This window comes from Phaeoacremonium minimum (assembly GCF_000392275.1).
Source record: "Phaeoacremonium minimum UCRPA7 unplaced genomic scaffold PA7_03_scaffold_290, whole genome shotgun sequence".
NCBI lineage: Eukaryota > Fungi > Ascomycota > Sordariomycetes > Togniniales > Togniniaceae > Phaeoacremonium > Phaeoacremonium minimum.
In genome coordinates, this window is record NW_006921195.1 from 157,129 (window position 1) to 174,769 (window position 17,641).

Sequence of the window (17,641 nt, forward strand, 5' to 3'; positions counted from 1 at the left end):
ACCAGGGTTCATTGAGGGAGACTCACCCGACATATGTAGCGCTATAACTGTACTATTGTAATTATCATCATCAGGCATGGAAAAGGAGTAAGGCTCTCTGGATCATATTGAACAATACCACTTTCAAGCACAAGTCAAATCAAGAACATGCGAGTATCACTTGCATTTGGGAATCTTGCATGGTCTTTCTGGAAGACCAGTCCGCGCCACTATCTAGCCTCAAGAACTACAGCGGCACGCTCTAGAAAGGCGTTGAAATTCTTGATCTCGCTCAATATCCCACCGTTACGGCTGCAAGCCTGAGACAATATACTACTGATGAGCAGCTCAAGATTTGCTGGGGGCGCTTGTTTTTTCTCCTTAGCTGAAAGCTCAGGGGCGCCAAGACCTGCTTCAACCGCAAGGTCAATGTCGTGCATTGTAGAGGAGATTTGAATATGATGCTAAAGAGAAAAGACAAGTTAGTATTCTGCGATCGTAAGTAGAGAACAACGATGACGCACCAACGCAAGTTTGCTGTCTTCCTCGTGCTTAATTCTTGCTGCATCCATGCGCAGGGCAACCTGATCCCTCTCAGCGCGTATTTTGAGAATTTCTTTTCGAAGGGCAAGCTTTTGCTTTTGAGCAGTTTGAACTCGCTTCCGAAGAGAAAACAGAGTATCCAGAGCAATTGTCTAAGACAGTTAGTAGAGGTACTTCTCCTTTTGGGTATGTTACACGCACGTGTTCAAGGAACCGAATTCTCATTTCCTCTCGGAAGGCCTCCAATGCTCTCGCTTTCGTCCGGTGCTCTCTCTTCTCAGCACTATTTTGGGCATTGGAAATCGCCTCCGCTAATGACTCAATGCTGTGATTGATAATCTCCTCGCACATTTGGGATAGCACATCGATAGCGTTGACACCCTTGCGATCGGCTTCCGGAATCTCGAAGTCAGGCAGCGCTGCATCGTCATCTCCGTCCTCCGGCTGTGCGGGCTCCACGAATCTCTGTACGTCAATATGAATAGCTGGGCCGTTCGCCTCAGTACTACGTCTGCGCTTGGCAGCTGGTTTGGCCTTTTCACTCTGCGCCTTCGACTGTCTTGTCTTCTTGGTGCCTTTTGCCTCTGTGCTCTTACGCCGACGTTTGGGAACCGGCTCCTTAAATGCTGGATCTGAACCTAGCTCTGATGATGGCTCCGGCAAACTTCGACGAGGCCGCTTCCTCCCTAGCTGGCGAGCGGCTTCATTGTCATCGATCTCTTGAGCCACGTCGTCTTCTCTTTCTCCTTCCTCTTCGGCGTCCTGGTTCCGTGAGCTATCCTGGGCAATGCTGAGGTCCACCTCGTCGGGCTGCACTTCTTCGACCAAAGTGCTCCTCTTTCGGCCTGCGGCTGGTGTAGACATAGCGGCTTCTGGCGAAACATCGACCTCGCTCCCTCCTGAGAGTCGCGCACTTCGCCTCGGTGTCGATTTCGTGCTCCTCGCTGACCGCGGATAATCGCTCGCCCTCGACTTCCGCGTCAAAGGCGATGATTCCTGCAGAGCAGCCTCCACCGTCTCTTCTCCCGCGAGCAATGCATCGTGCAACCGCGCACTGGAAGTAGCCGCGCCGCTGATCCTGACCCGCCTGCGCTGGCCACTTCCAGGGGCATCAGCTGGGCTCTCTCCGACCTCTTCGGCTTCGATCAAGGCCGCCACGCGCGGCGTCCCCGTGTGCGCAACATCTCGTCTGCTCGAGCCGGGGACCAGCCGCGGTGTCGCGCCTTGCCTTGGCGTCGTCCGCGGGGCAGCCTCAAGCTCATCTTCCGAGTTGCCATCTGGAAGCCGATAGGGGTCTCCTTTCGATGACCTCGGCGCTGAGGCTGCCTCTGCTGGTGGTGCAGATAGTCGCGATGGTGAGAGCAGTGGAGCAGCTGGATCACTGTCCAAGCGTCTCCTTTTCGCAGATGAATTTGGCGTTGTGCGAGTGGCCGTAGGGGATGTCTGAGCTGGGGCTTCCGACTCCGGGTCTGGCTCCGGTATCGTGAAGAAGGGCCCAAAAGAGACATCCTGCACCTGATGCCGCCTTTCAATAGACTGTCAGTTTGATATACTTTCACTTGGCTTCGTTGTGAGCTTACTGCGCTCCTCGCATGCGCTGCTGCATACGCGCCTCGCGACCTGAAGAGAATTAGCAGATGAGCCATCTCACAATTTGACAAAATACCATACTAGTCTCCATTTTTCGTTAATCCCTCAAGTCTGAATCAAAAGATGGGACTCGTGCTCTCTTCGACGACGATCTAGACAGGTATCATCACGGCGTTACGCGCCTTGCGACGCGTTAAGGAAGGTGCAGTTTGCCGATTATTGAGCTCTTATCGCTGATACATAGTTGGCCAGTGCCGATAAGCTTTCTGTTATAGCAGGTGGTCCTACTAGGTGGTAGCCGGGGTAGCGCTAAACACCCCGCCATCACCTCCCACAAGGGCACATTAATGCCTTGTGATCCTTCGCAAGGATGCACATTATTTCTTGAAAAGGGTCCAGGAACTGTTGCACATGACGAGGGCCACGATACGAGACCTCGAAGATATGTTTATTATTATAGTTTGACCAACTTTGATAACAAAGGTACTTTGCAGAGGAGGGTGATACCCTAGGCAAACTAATGTTACTCTAAGAAGATGTATGGGATATTATACTTGGCGATGTCATTAGATCATATGAATCGGATGGAGCACCATGTATTTGCGTTCGGTGTTTTCGCTTTCGGTAATCGTGTCCAAGCTACAACTGTCGAGTATCACAAGGATTGAGATGAGATTTCATGCTCAAGGTGTTTAGCTTTCTTCCGCAAGAATCAAACTTGAGAAACATTTCTATAGATCGAGAGAAAACGAGTGTCTGCTCAAGGTGGACGAGATCCTCACGTCTCGCGTATTAGAAACCTCAAAAGGGATCGGTCTTTGGCTCCATGTAATCTCTCGCCCATAGTAGTGAATTCAATGCCCGTGCTTCACATAAAACGGATCTTGAACTGTGAGACTATTGGGCATCACATCGAGATCACTATAGAGCGAAAGTACTCGGTGTTCTTTCGATTACAAGTGAGGTATATCGGGAGCAACCTCACAATCAAGCTCGCCAAGTAACAGCATACTCTCGAGAGGCCCATGACGTTGAAAAAGGAAACGAGCGACATGTCAAATGCCAGCGGCAAAGTGGACAGCCTTCCATCGTATCTAGGTAGGTAAGCGAGGCATTGAATGGCGTTGAAAAGAAAGACGAATGTCTTTCGAGAGTGGAAGCCCCCCCATTCCGCGTCTTAGCGCTAGGCGAGGCCATTCCACACATCCAGCAGCGCCGTCACAAAATGGCGTGAAACACCTTCTTGCGCGGACAATTTCGTAACAAAGAAACACAGATCTCCCTGGTGGGAAGCGAAATGCTTAGCTAGATGAGAATACCACCGAAGCATGCATGGCTTGGCTAGCTAATCTACGGTAGAGAGCCACGATGCTACTCAAACGGTAATCAACATGGGTTGCATTGACGCTGTGACATCGGCAAGGTTCTGGAAAGAATAGGGGACCTGACGAGGGGGTTCTCCGTGAGGACAGCAGCGGCATATCAGCCACAAAACGAGGAGAGCCAGGCCCGTGATTGCACAAGACGGTTGGGAACCACGCGAGCTGCCTGACGTCAAAATTTGTGTCTCTTCTTGGCATCCAATCCAGAAGAAGAGAAAGGTGAAAGAGGCTGCCATCCGCAATCCCAACTGTCTCAGTGTGCTGCTGCAAGGAACGCAACCGAGGGCGGCACCACGAACACCAGAGGACAGATCAGCAAAAGACGGCAAGGCGAGACAAGGGCTACCAGGACTCCGTTTCTGACTCGTGACAACTGACACCGAGACGGCTCGAGCGGCTCTGAGTCGAACATGTCGAGGGTTTTTTCGTCGTTCGAAGTGCTGTACTAAGAGTCTGCTACGGCACTCACGGTCTCAATTGCCGTTTTAGTCCCGGAAGACAGGCCTGCTGGTCTGGTGCTGATGACGCGGCAGCACTGCAAGAAAACTTGCACCGGCGCACCATGGCCAAGCGCAAGGGGCCCTGAGCACCCCATGCTGCGGCTTTTCCCGTTGGCTCTGGAGGGGAATTGACCTCCGCTGCTCTGCTCTGCTCTGAGATGATAGATCCCTTCATGCACTGCCACTGCAGGTAGGCTCGGTAGGGCAGCTTTGGCCGAGGAACTGCCAAGCCAGTCGCTGATATGCATCGAAAAAGCTGCAGCTTGCACGACGAGCCGGAAGGTGGGAGGCTTCTGTAACGGAAGAGGCTAACAACGGGCGCGGGCTATACCTTAGATGCCGCCTTTGTTGTTCGGAGATGGTGTCAAACCACCTTACACCAGACAAGACCGTACAAATGGTCTCCTCTGCCGCTCACTAACATGGTCCACCCGTGCTCTAGCCTTGGAGTTGGGCGCGTGCCAGTTCTCCGTGGTCCACTTGGCCTCTCCAAAGGGCTGCGCGTCCCGGGCCCCGGCCCCGGTATTGAGAGTCCAGGGACCTGGAAAGCACACGACAGCTCATTTACAGCACAGACTGTAATACTGTAAGTGCATCGATTGCAATGCCTGACGAGTGGGAGGTCAATATCAGTGCTATGTGGGGTGCATCTCTCCCGTCCCTCGTCGCAATAGCGCTATCATATCATTGCGCCTTTAAGCATGTTGGCATGTGCCTCTCTGCATACCTTGAAGCGTGGCAGGGTCTCTACGTATGGCGAGCCCTGCAAGGTCAGATAGATTAGGTCCGAATGAGACAGGATCTGCCCCTTCCAACTCCCAAGTTCTCTGGGGAAGGAAAGAGTACCTACTTAGTCTAGTTCTTAAACAACAGCAGGAAGGCGCAATCACGCCGTTGCGGTTTCCTCATGTTTGCCCCTACCCACCTGCCTTACGTCGTGTACCTCCCTAGCGAGTAAGACAAAGCTATATTCACGACTCTGGAGCCGCTTTCTTGACAATCTGCTCAAACCACCTTTCGTCTTCTTCCTCGTGTATTCTCGACTATTCCTCTTGACTTTCTTCTCATCGCCGAGCAGCCATTCCAATGACACATCAAGAGTCTTGAGAGGCTATCCTCTTCACTTTCCTATCAATGTGACCTCTCCTTACATAGTCAACACCCTATATCGACATTCCTACAGTCCTGGCTAGCTTACACCCAGTTCAGTCCCAGCGAACTGCCTGAAAGCCGCCCTTAGTCACAATGCGCCTCCATATCGTACTCTACCTATCTACTCTCCTGTCTACGGCCGTCGCGGGAACGATACAACGGCGAGATGCAGACTTCCTCTCTGTCAGGAAAAAGCTCCTCAAGGACCACAGTGGTCGAGCCGGCGACCCCCCAGAGAAATATTTCCGTAAGTACAGCATTTCTTGCGGTAGTTCATCAGGTATTCAGGTCGCACAATGTTGGAAGAGACCATTATGTTCCCACCTCGTTGCTACATCGTTCTTGCGAAATCTTCTGTGCGAAATTCTTGAGACATCCAATGGCTGACGATTCGTTGTATACAGATGAGGCTACGTGAGTTGTCTAGCCCTGGGTCGACGTTGTTACATAGTGTACTAATTATTTCGAATTAAGCTTCCATCCTCACTATGACGGACGGTATGTTCACTTCCCAACTATCCACGTTCCTTCCTCCTGCGAACAGCACTAACATTGCATTTAGATTTGCCGACCATGTTCTCGGAGAAGACGAGCAGAAGGAAGCCTTGAAGAATCTCCTCCAGACCTATTTGGCGACAATGTCAGACATCGGCGTCCAGACATGGCTAATGCATGGCACTCTATTGGGATGGTGGTGGAATAAAAAGGTTCATCAATCTAGTCACTTATTCTGGTCTATGGTGACTCTGACAAACTACAGATTATGCCATGGGACTCGGACATTGACGTTCAGGTGTCCGAGACAAGCATGCACTATCTCGCCGCCTATCACAACATGTCTGTCTTCCACTACAAAACCCCTAGGATCACCGATGGGCGCGACTACATGCTCGAAATCAACCCTCACTACAATAACCGCGACAAGCAGGACACCATGAACCATATTGATGCAAGATGGATCGACACCGAGAGCGGTCTCTTCATCGACATCACTGCAGTTCGATACGATGTGGATCACCCAAGAGGCCCGAACATGCTCGTATGTAAGGACGGTCATGAATATAAGGTAGGATTCATCAGTCGATACCGAACTCCAGCTCTGACCAAGCGCAATCTAGGATACCGATATTTTCCCCCTGCGAAAGACTTTCTTCGAAGGGACAGCAGCACGGATACCCTTTAACTTTAGAGACGTTCTGGCAAACGAATACGGAAGAGACTCTCTGCTTGTGAGAGAGTACGAGAAGTATGTATAATTTCATAAAGAGCAGCCCAAACAATCCGATCTAATGAGAACATAGTCATGTGTTCGTGGACGAAAGAATGGAGTGGATACCGACGAACAAGCTGATTCCCTTGAGAGCGATCGCAAACGATGATGGCGGAGACGTCAAGAAGGATGAGCCAGTTGACTTGAAATTTGAGCAAGGAGTTTCGCAGTCATAATTATGCAAGTAAGAGGCAGCTCTGACTTCTAGCTTGGTGGGAACGAGTTCAGGGGTGCAGAGCACACAAACTTCAGTCATACCCACACTAAAGCATCGCCAGACAAGCAGAGTAAATGGAACGGCGAAGACGAATAGCGTTACAAACGAGAGATTGGTCACGATTTGGCGGCGGAGGAGAACAATAGCATGTGGTGGCATTTTATGGCGTTGGCAGGCTGCTCTTCAAGCATATTTCGCGGCCCGAGCCGGATGAAAAGAATCGTTTGATACCCTCGACAAATTTTGAGCATAGTGAAATGGAAATCTATCGCGTTCGTTTCAATCCACAGACTCCAGACTGTTTCAATCAGTGAGAATCTAGGTTTGAACATGAGCAATCTCTACCCTCTTTTATGAACACAGCATGGTCTATTTATCTACCTGGCGTCAATGGTCCCTGAGGCTCCTCGTCTATGCGCCTCCACTTCACGCAGGCTACGCTCTATTATCATTGCCCGCTAACCGTAGTCTTAAGAACCGGTTTGCCTCTTTGCGGTAACGCCGAAGTCCTACCCGGAAGAGATTCAGGCTCTAGGATCTCCAACACATATTCATTTAATTAATCATCATCCAAAACTTCATCGGTCTTCAGATTTGCTGACACTGGTGACATATATAAATCATAGGGCAAAATTGGCCCGTAAGTGGCAGAAGTTTCAAGACGGTAGGTGTATGGAACTGTCAAGCGTGTTCTTAGAACCAGTGTTGAAGTATTCACAGCCTTGGAAATTTCAGTTGCTTGTGTCATGGTTTCTTTCCGTACTCTGTTCGACCTTTCCAGTTGCTTCAGCAAATACTTCAACAACTCATGCCCCAAGGTAATATTGTCATTGGAAGTATCAATGACACGTGCAACTAAGGAGTCCAGTTGGTGTTTTGTACGCCCTATCTTTTCTCCACCAGTCTATGGGCACTCAGGGATAGGCAAGTGCCAATGCGAGTAAGAAAGCATTTACAGGCAGAGAGACTCAAAGAAGATCCACCCTGCATATTGGTAGTTGTAGATCGCATCATAGCTTGCCAGTGAACACGTCTAATCATGAGGCTCAAAAATAGAAGATCTGATCAATTCACCCGAGAGTCCACTTCCCCGAAATATATCACGGGCGGGATCACTCACTTCTGGCATCCCAGAGAGCCTTGGTGCTGTCGAGGTAATAGTGGAAAGCATGAAAGACTCGTCATTGACTTGACTTACCCATTGTGCGACTATGTGTGATTTTATCAACTGGCAATCAGCAGTCTTCACACCTTCAGTCATCGTTGAGGATAATTAATCCGTCATTTTGTCATCTGGTTTGAGCTGGAACCACTGAATCAATGGTCTTAACGAGGATAGGGGATGCTAGTTCGGGCTAGCGAATCATCTGGGGTAATTGGACTAGATGGCCCGTGCATTTTCCAACCAACTCCACGTGGGGCGATGCTTCGGCGGCACGTTCCACCAAGCTCTCACTAAATAAGACAGGCGGCTGAACCCCCCAGCCCATACGAGGCTGACCACCTCCACCTAACAACTGCGGCCACGCAAGCTCCTAGGCATCGACCAAAGAGCTCCGCCTACATCAAATATCACGTCCCACCGATGGCCAGTAGTTATTGTAGCTAGAGGGACCCTTCTGCATCGAACAATACCACGAGTGACCTCCCTTCCTTGTCGGCCGTCCTCGACATAGCCGTATCTAGCATGCGAAAGAACTAGATCGGACAAACAAACGCATCATCACCAGCTCCGAGGTGGATCGATAACTTCCTAGCGGTACCGTTCTTGCACTCGCCAAGATGAGCGCATGGAATGTGAGAGATGGTCGACTCTCGCATAGCAGGATTTGTAGCTAATTGCTGTCTAGATCTTCAGGTTTTTGGCTGATGCCTCCCACATCGCATCGAAGGTCATCTTGATCATATCAATACACCGTAACAGGAGCGCTGAAGGTTCGTATTAATTGCGACTTAGTACTATTCATGTGGATACTGATTTTCCATCTTCTAGGTGTCTCCTTGATCACCCAAGTCCTCTATGCGGCCGTGTTCTGCACCAGATACACAGACATCGCCCAAGAAAGGTCTAAATACAACCTGTTCTTCAAGATATTCTACATCCTCTCTTCCTTCTACACCATAGGGATTATGCGATGGCTATACCCGAGAACCCGAGAAAAGGAGCTTGCATGGAAGATGGGTGCTGGGGTCCTCGGCGCCTCACTGCTCATCTCACCGTTCGCCATGTTGATTTTCGACAAAGGGAATTACAGCTTGTTCTATGTATGACGCTCCCGGTTCAATTGACCTATCAAAACTAATTGCTGGCAGTGGCTGTGGGATTTCTCCCAGATCCTTGAGTCTGTCTGCGTTCTCCCGCAGCTCCTCCTCCTTCGCCAGACGACTGTGCCCACCGTCATCGACTCGTTCTACCTGCTCGCCCTCGGCTCCTATCGCGCACTGTACCTGTTGAACTGGATATGGCGCAAGCTACATGGCGACCACCCCAACACGATTTCTGTCATTTTCGGTATCATACAGACTGCACTATACGTCGACTTCGCCTGGGTGTACTACACTCGCCAGCGCGTCAAGCTCCGCAACGGAGGGGTTGTGGACGCCGACGACTTGCGCCGGGGCTGGCTACTGAACCGAATCTTCGGTAGGCACGTCGATTCGGAGGAGCCCGAGGACGAAGAGAGCGCACCGGCGCTGGGAGGTGGCCGTAATGGCAGTGCCGGCGCACGGGCGACACGGTCCAAGTGGGGCAAGAGAGGCATCTCTGTCAGCGCGGACGATGGCGTGCTCGACCACAACCAGGCATTCTCGGAGGAGGACGACGAGGAGCACGGCATCACTGACGGGCTGGTGGACCCGGATGCCAAGATGAAAGATCCCGACGAGCTGGCTCGAGTGTTGGACGACGAGGACGAGGATGGCACCTTGCCGTCTACACACGGCAACGGCAATGGAGAATCGAGTGGAGTGAGGAATGGCGATGAGTGGAATGACTGAGGGGGAGTCGAGTACGAGGTGGATATGTTTGCTACATTTCTCGGAGTTCGCACACGGTGGTCTCAGTGGATAGCTTTAACTCTCTGTCGCGCTCTATCATAAGCGTCGGTCTGAACTTCGCTTAGGTATCGTTCGTACACATGTCTGTATAAAATTAGATCTACGTCTCGGTACAATATCACTTTCATAGTGTATGCTTCGTGCCATCTTTGCTGTTGCATCTCTTACACGTAAAAGTGCAAAGTTAACCCGCAACTTCCCCACCATAGGAAGAGTGAAGCATTCTCATTTCCAAGTTGAAGGAAACAAGATGACGAATTAGCAAGTTCCAAGGCACTCAGCGCGTATGCCAGGGTAATAGGGCTTGATGTATTATTGCGCAAAACAATATTGAGTTAGGGGATCGAGGTCTGTATCAAACATATAGACCAGGTTATTCTGCCGGCAAGTAGTCTCTTCAGAATATCTTCATCGCCTCACCTTAGCTTGCCAGATGTAAGTTATTTAAGACAATTAAGCGAGAACGTCTGTATCTGGCAAGTTTGATAGTTGACTGAGCCATGTTTTCTGTCAATAAGGAGTATCCGGTCACTAGTTGTAAGACACTAGCTCCTGAAAATGTTCTGGGAAATGAAGAATATGTATCAAACCAATGATGCATCAGCAGTCAATTACAATGCTCTTGATATGGTATATGGCAGTGCGCTATTACATATTCGCCAGACTTATTAACATTTTGAGTGGCTGACATTCGCAGTTTATGACAGAGCGAGAGTAAGCTTGACACCGACCGGTAAGGGACTGACAGCGACATCTTCAGTTTTTACATCAAACAGAATATCGCAGACAAAGACTTATATTAAGATTTTATATAGATGCGCTAATGTTTCCGATTTGCTGACCAACAGTTGCGGAATTCCAGAAGAACGGCCGAGATGGCGGCTGTCGCTTCCGTTAATCCCGCCTTCTTGAAGCCAAGAGGCTGTGCAACTTAATCAATTCTACCGGGGGACTGGGATTGGTGTACCGGATCTCTGGTGAGACGCGGATTCTCTTTGACTTCCTTTGGCCCGGTTGTTCCAGGAGTAAATTCGCCGTGTTGGTCTAGTGCTCGTGAGTAGTAGGTATGATGCGAGTAACTGTTGAGAATTGTCCGAAGCGATCAATGACCATCAGTCCTAAAACAAGATATGGATCTTTACCATAGTTCCACCCATAGATTAGCGAAAATGGTAGAAACTCTTGTAGTGTCAATCCCACTCTGACCCATGTAGCATTTAGACTGCCGAGAAAAGGAGTAAATGCCTTGTCAGGATGCAATGCCACCTTAAAGCATGGTGGGAGATTTCAAGGTGCGTCCCAAGGTTGTCAGACCATGGCCCCTGCATTATGTCAACGAACATTATAGCACCTGCATGGCAGGCTGGTACGCCATCTTTCACTCCGGAGATCGCCCCACGTAAGATACGACTCCTTTCGTTGATTCTAAATGTACATTATGCCACCCTTTTCAAGGCGCAGTTGGCGCCTGGTTTGAAATCAGTGTTCATACTTTCGGCAATTTGATCAATTTTCTTCTTACACGCACTTTGTTTGGTAATTCCTTTATTCGCCTAATCGTGTCACCGCATGCTATCATTACCAATCTCAATGCGGAAACAGAGACAATGATCGGGAGGAGGCAATTATGGATAGATCCGATCAGAAGTACATTATTCCCGACCTGAGGTCTTTCGTCCAGCCAGGATTGGAGGCAGTTCATCATGAGCCGGAGGTGGCGCCGTCGACATCGCCGGAAGTCGTCTCTGCTACGCCGCTTGGAGACCCGCTAAACAGGACCGAGACTCTCCACTTTGCGGCGGCCTCGCATCCGGATGCTTCGCTGCCTCAAAGAGCCGGATCGAGAAGCTCGAGGCAATCGCTGCACTCATCTCCATTTCCTGCGTCAGCATCGATATCGAGCAGCACGCCAATATCAGGCCTACATCTGCGAGGTGGGCCGGTCAATAACACGCCGCTGCAGAAATTCAAGGTTGAAGAACATGAGGATCATAGTCCTATACGACAAACCATTCTCGGTCTCAGCGTCGTTGTCTTCTGGGTCGCCATCTCTATCCTTGTAGCATTGGTAGCTGTCGGCTTGGCCGTAGGACTCGCGGTTGGCTTGAAAAGGTCGTATGTCGCCCACACCGTTCACTGAGTTGAGATGGCAAATTACTTGGGAAGCTCTAACAAGATATGTCTCCTAGCAGTTCCAATACTACACCCAGTGACACCAGCAGCACACCAACACCCGTCGCAACGACAGTCCCGGGCGTACCATCACCAGCACCGCTCAATCCCTGGTGTCCATTTTACAACGGTAGCGTCGTTACACCATATGATGCTTCAGGAACGTCGATACGGTTCAATAATGAGTTTGCTCAGAGTTTCCAGATGCTTTGCAACACGTACTATCCTGCCGGTCAGGGCATAAACCCGGGACAGCGTGACATCATGGTGATGTATACGCCGGATATGGTGAGCTTCGACCCTCTTTTGGGTTCCCTTTCCAGCGGTAATTGGCTGACACAATCGACATCACAGCTCACGTGTATCACCCTCTGCGCAGAGTATAATGCCGGATATAGCGATGCGGTAGGCGACGACATTGCAGTTGGCGGTGGCATATGTGTCGGCGTCGCCTTAGTCAAGAGCCCGACCGAGTTTTGTTATTTGAAGAACGCCACAGGCATCAATGATACGACAGCGGCCAACGGTGGACAGCCAGTTGACTCAGCAATACTGGTTGGAAACGTAAGTCAACTGTCAACTATAAAACGTAGTGATTTGTCAGCCTGTACATGCTCACCGAGAACAAAATCTAGTGGACGGAACTCGAGACCGTTGGTGCTGGCGGCGACGATTAGTCTACGGGGCCGGAAAAGCGAGACAGAAATGGACAGGATTTTCCTCTATGTGGATAACAAATGAGTTTCGAATGGTTCGGGTTTTCTATACAGACAGGAAAAGTGCACACGGCGTAAGGAGTTATGGGCTCATCATAAGTTGCTGGATGCTTAGCCCTCGGATATGTGCTGTACCTCTGATACTTCGTCTGTGAGAACACGATACGGCTTCTCAAACAATGGTCACGGGTTTATTTCCCTCGCATATCTTGTCATACTCCTCTCTGAACCACATTTCCCTTTCCCTACGACTTCTGAACTCGATAGTGACAATACCAACCCTCTCAAACGAATCACCAGGTGATTTAATAGCCTTCCTGAGCACGAGGAAGAAATCAGTAACAGCTGCTAAGCGGCGAGACTTGCTGTCGTATAAATGAAGCAGGAAGACACTTGCATGCTTGCAAGGAGAACCATTGTCGACAAAGTCGAAGTCTTTTCGGTCATACTCAAAGTCTGGGAAGAAAACTAGAGTCGCCGCACCGAGATGAAGGGATTTAACTCCATCGCGAGGGCATGGTGTTATGCTTGGACTCCGCGTCAAAAGCCATCGATCGTGTTCGATGGTGTATTTCACCCGGCTTCGTGCCGTCCTACATTTGCGGCAGATTCGACGCAAATAGACTGGGCAGAGAGACCCGCGTATGCGTACATAACCAGACTCAATGCCCCCAGTCTGGTCGGCACCAACAGGTACGCATTCAGCAGCCTCGATCCTGTTTTGAAAAGCATCCCGATCCCACGTCTCTTGGGGGAAGATATATTTGATTCCATTTGATGTATTTAGACTTGCCCAAGTCCAGCTTGGGGCTCTCCAGACGTCTGGGCGAGGCTGGTCGACGGGAGCATTGACAGTCCATAACAGTCCTTGGGCAAAACTTGATCGCCAGAGACCTGCGAGGTACTTGTCTCCTACCAGTCTATGAAAGTCTTGAGCACACCCTGACAAGGCCGGTAGCGTGTCACTCTCCTTGGTCAGGCGCAGTTTAGCGTATTGCATGACTGTCTTTTGCCAGTGTTGACACAACTGATTTATTGTATACCCATCCGTCGTCCCAAACGACTGTTCAAGTTCGGCATACTGACTCTTTGCTTGCACCATCTCTAGACTTGCCACAGTGTTCGGAGTTGTATGAGGCGGCATATACTGATTTCCACATTCACAAGTATTCCCTTCTCGGCACTCAAACTGAAACTCACGATGGTTGCAAGACAGCACCCTTCGTGAAAGCATACGCTCTTGGTATACCCAGGCTCTGGTGAGGATAGGGAAGGCCTTCTCAAAAGTCGCAAGGTCAGACACTGTCCCATCGCCTTCGCTGTATCTGGCAGCAATAAAACTCTCGAAGTCGTGCCCCTCCAAGCGAAGGCACACATCGCTCATTATCTCAGGCGAAAAGCATCCACCATGAGAGTCGGGAGACGAAACCGCAGCAATAGTGACAAAGCTGTTACGATAGATATCCGCCATTTTGCCAGACTCTATCTGCCAGTCTTGGACACTATTTTGAATGATGCAGAGTGAGTCGATCCAGAGGTATCTCAAGCCTAGTCGTCTGGTTATTACCACGGCATCTTGAAATGTTTTGGGAAGTGCCGAGACTGAAATACTATTCGTATGGTCGTTGAAATTAGATGTCGTGGTTTGGAGTGGCTTCGTGCTGTTTCCCCAGCAGTGGGACAGGCATGCGTAGGTGCCGACGATGCCATCAGTTTCGGCAAGTCTGACTTCTGAATTGTTGCCGCCTTGTTGCGGCTCTAGATCAATACATCGTTTCGGAAGAGGAACATCACGGCCGCTGCCACACTGCGCATGGGACGTCCCACAGTTGCGTATCGAATCTTCAGCCCACACAGAAGACGCATCTGACGATGTATCACCTAGAAGAACGTTTGCAGACCGAAGACCATGTATGGCAGTAGGAGACCCTAAATGGAAGTTAATCGGTGTTGATTCACAGATTATTCAAATGCATTCAAGTTGTACATTTCAAGATACAGATACTGAGACGAACCTACCGGATGGCGAGAAGAGTTGGAACGAGAATGACGCTCCGTTCCTTGCGTCTTTCACTTTAAGAAGAAAGCTATAGCGGCTCCATTCAAATACACATTCTCTGCAATCCAGGTTATGACGTGTTGAAACAAGGCTCTGGATCAATGTCTCCTGAAACTGGCAGCCTTCGCAACCATGTTCACCAGAAGCCTCCAGATCTTTCAAAGTGAAGGGCTTTCTCTTGAACTTGAGCTCACTATTGGGTGTTCCTGTGTCCGACTTCAACGTCTGACGCTGTTCACGGATCGAGACTTTTCCAAGGGCCCTGTTATCTGCCCATTTTTGGCGCTTCTCGGTGCTGTTTGATGTCCGTCGATGATGCAAGGCTAACCTGTCCCTCCAGGCTGCGCAGTCCAACTCACAACGGCTTACATCGAACCTTTCAAATATATTGATGTGTTGCGCGTCATCTCTATTCACTGATGGCAGGGAGATCGCCTCCTGTAGCGGTACAGAAGTGGTTTTCATCGTAAAGAGTCATTGCTCGATATTAAACAGGCAGTGAAATGGTGGGACGAGCCGGCAGGATGGTTAGTTGTTGTCTGCCTTATCACAAGCGGTCAAAAGATGCGCGGGGGCTGAAATTCGAATGCTGAACACTGGCAATCTAGTCATGAAGACTCTGCTTTAAATTAATTGGAAAGTGAACAGTACCGCCTTCAATTGTTTAGTGCAATGCAATACTTACACATTGACTTCAAATTGAAGCACAAAATCTAGCGCATAGTTGCAAGCCAATCATTTAATCACTGCAATTGTCATGAACGTCAACATATATAATGTCTCTACCGACTAGATATTTCCCAAAGGGCTCGGAGAAGAGCCAACCCACTGCCCTGAGTTTCGACAGTCCGACCTCGGCCTCTATCATTAAGGTCTTGCTCTTTTGTACTGCTCTGTGAGAAGCGAGGCGAAGGGCGGTTTGAAGAGCGCCTCTTTCTGCTATTCAGTGAATCCTGGTCTGTAGCACTTCCATACGGGGAATCTTCAGCCGGCCCAGACGAAGGCGGCAGGTTTGCGTCGGTCAATACCCACAGCTCATCATTAGGCACCCCGTAATTGCGATAATCCACAGCATCGGGATCTTGACGGGCGTCCCGGTCCACGTCTTCCGGGACAGAGGTCATGTTGAGGAGCCCTATGGTCCACCACATGCCGAACTTGCCCTCTGAGTTCCGCGTCGCCACTGCTGCCGCAGCGTTGTGCCTGAGCCAACCGAGGTACGCTTTGCAAGCGTCCTTGTGCATCGTTGGCACTGCCCTGCGGCTAGCAATCTCTAATGGCGCGCAGAAGGTGGCGAGGTGGTGGAAGAAGATCCCCTTGAAGGTCTGGCCGTTTTGTGAACAGTCACCTTTGATGTCGCATAGATCCTCAAGAACGCCAAATCTGCCAAGTCCTTGCCATTCTGGTAGACCGTCGTCAGGGTCCTCATGGATGGGCCGGTCCCTCTCCAAGTCGTATCCGGTTGCTCTGATCACATTCTGTATCAACCTGTGACCGTCAGCGAGAAACCTGTGATCACCGGTGACTTTCCAGAGACCGATGTGACCGGTCAAGAGAACTCCTTGGTTGTAGGAGTAGACCATGCGGTTGGGAACATCACAGTCCTTTCTCGGACGTGATGGGTTGTGCCAGTTGGAGATGTGAAAACCATCAATGTACAGTCCCTGCCTGTTCATCATGCCGGACCTTAGTAGCCATTCGTAGCCGTCCACTGCAGCTATGAGATGTCTGGTGTCGTGTGGTGGCTGAGGGGGCAAGACATCGCCGTTATCTAAGCTAGAGGATAAATCGTCCTGTATAAATGGAGATCCGTTATTATCCCCCGGGGAATAAAGGTACATTGATATCGATGCTGCTATGTACAGCTCGTTTGTGATGGCATTTTTGTAAGGCTCCAGCCTCGGATTCCAGGTCATTCCGCCGTCGCAGAGGTCGGTGTCCCAGCCTTTCTCTGCAAGATCCCAAAACACGCGCGAACGGTGAGAGAATGCGGGAATCCAGATGCTCCCGTGCCAAGTCTGATTCCTCAGTATTTCTGAGATGCCCTCAGCCTTTGGCCATCCTGGCGGGTAGTGCAGCCCAGAGTGAAGATCGATGAACTGGAGTGTCTCAAGCCAGCCTAGGACGACCCACAAGATGTCATCGTATGCCTCGTTCCGGATGGCGAAATGGTCCATACCGAAATAGTAGCTCAGCACTTGAGAGAAGTACAGGCTTATCAAGTTTTCCTTTGCTGAGTAGTCTTCAGCCCCACGGAGGAGCTCCAGCCCCAGAGACAGTGAGGTGAGAGTACCCGAGACATGCGTCCCCATGACGGCGGCCGTCCAATCTATGGATGTTGGCCACGTCCCTATCCAAGGGGCGAAGAACTCATCCTGCATGACGCTCAGCGCATCAAGGGTCTGATCAAATACTTCAAGATCTGGCGACCGAGTTGCGATACGTTGAGGGTCGGGTTGGAATGGGAGAAAGCTCGCCGTAGTCGAGACAGCCGCGCCCACCATCACGAGGACACGGCTGAAGGACCTCATCTTCATGATGATATGCTTTGATCTCAATTGAGCCGGAATAATGTCTTTTCGTCCACTTTGGTAGAGTCGAAGGTTGATGTGGTCCTCCTCTGAACCTTGGTTCAAGATCAATCGTTTCCAAATAACCAAGTTGGACGGATCCAATTAGAAATCCTACAGTAACACGCTTGGGGGAGGTGATCCGGGAAGATATAGCCGATTCAAGGAAGAGAGGAGACGCAGAACTCTAGAGCTCGAAAACACATCGTCCAATGGTTGGATAAACACAATGTCTAGGAGTCGCTAATATGCTACGCAGAGACAACCCAATGCGATGAAAAGCAGGTAATGAGAAGCGGACATGCACAAGGAGGAGGAAGATGTCAAGCAGCGACGGTGAGACATGCAGACATGGCCGGCCACGAGGTTCTCTAGAAGGAAGGCTGGAGTGTTGGAGGGCCTGAAGAAGGAGGATCTGGTGATCGCCAGGCCAG

At 50.3% G+C, this 17,641-nt stretch overlaps 2 protein-coding genes across 2 annotated transcripts; both read left to right on the plus strand.

The window, feature by feature from the left end:
* Positions 1 to 5,239: 5,239 nt before the first annotated feature.
* UCRPA7_3655 (putative mannosylphosphorylation protein) lies at positions 5,240 to 6,592 on the plus strand (the record flags this gene model as incomplete). The annotated part of the gene is made up of 7 exons (XM_007916272.1): positions 5,240 to 5,393; positions 5,551 to 5,560; positions 5,621 to 5,644; positions 5,709 to 5,853; positions 5,907 to 6,212; positions 6,265 to 6,392; positions 6,448 to 6,592. The coding sequence occupies 7 exons, from the start codon at positions 5,240 to 5,242 to the stop codon at positions 6,590 to 6,592; spliced, it is 912 nt and encodes a 303-aa protein (XP_007914463.1).
* Positions 6,593 to 8,415: 1,823 nt separating this feature from the next.
* On the plus strand, positions 8,416 to 9,630 carry UCRPA7_3656 (putative er lumen protein retaining receptor protein; the record flags this gene model as incomplete). The annotated part of the gene is made up of 4 exons (XM_007916293.1): positions 8,416 to 8,430; positions 8,484 to 8,568; positions 8,627 to 8,898; positions 8,947 to 9,630. 4 exons carry the CDS (start codon positions 8,416 to 8,418, stop codon positions 9,628 to 9,630), a joined length of 1,056 nt encoding a protein of 351 aa, XP_007914484.1.
* Positions 9,631 to 17,641: the final 8,011 nt, after the last annotated feature.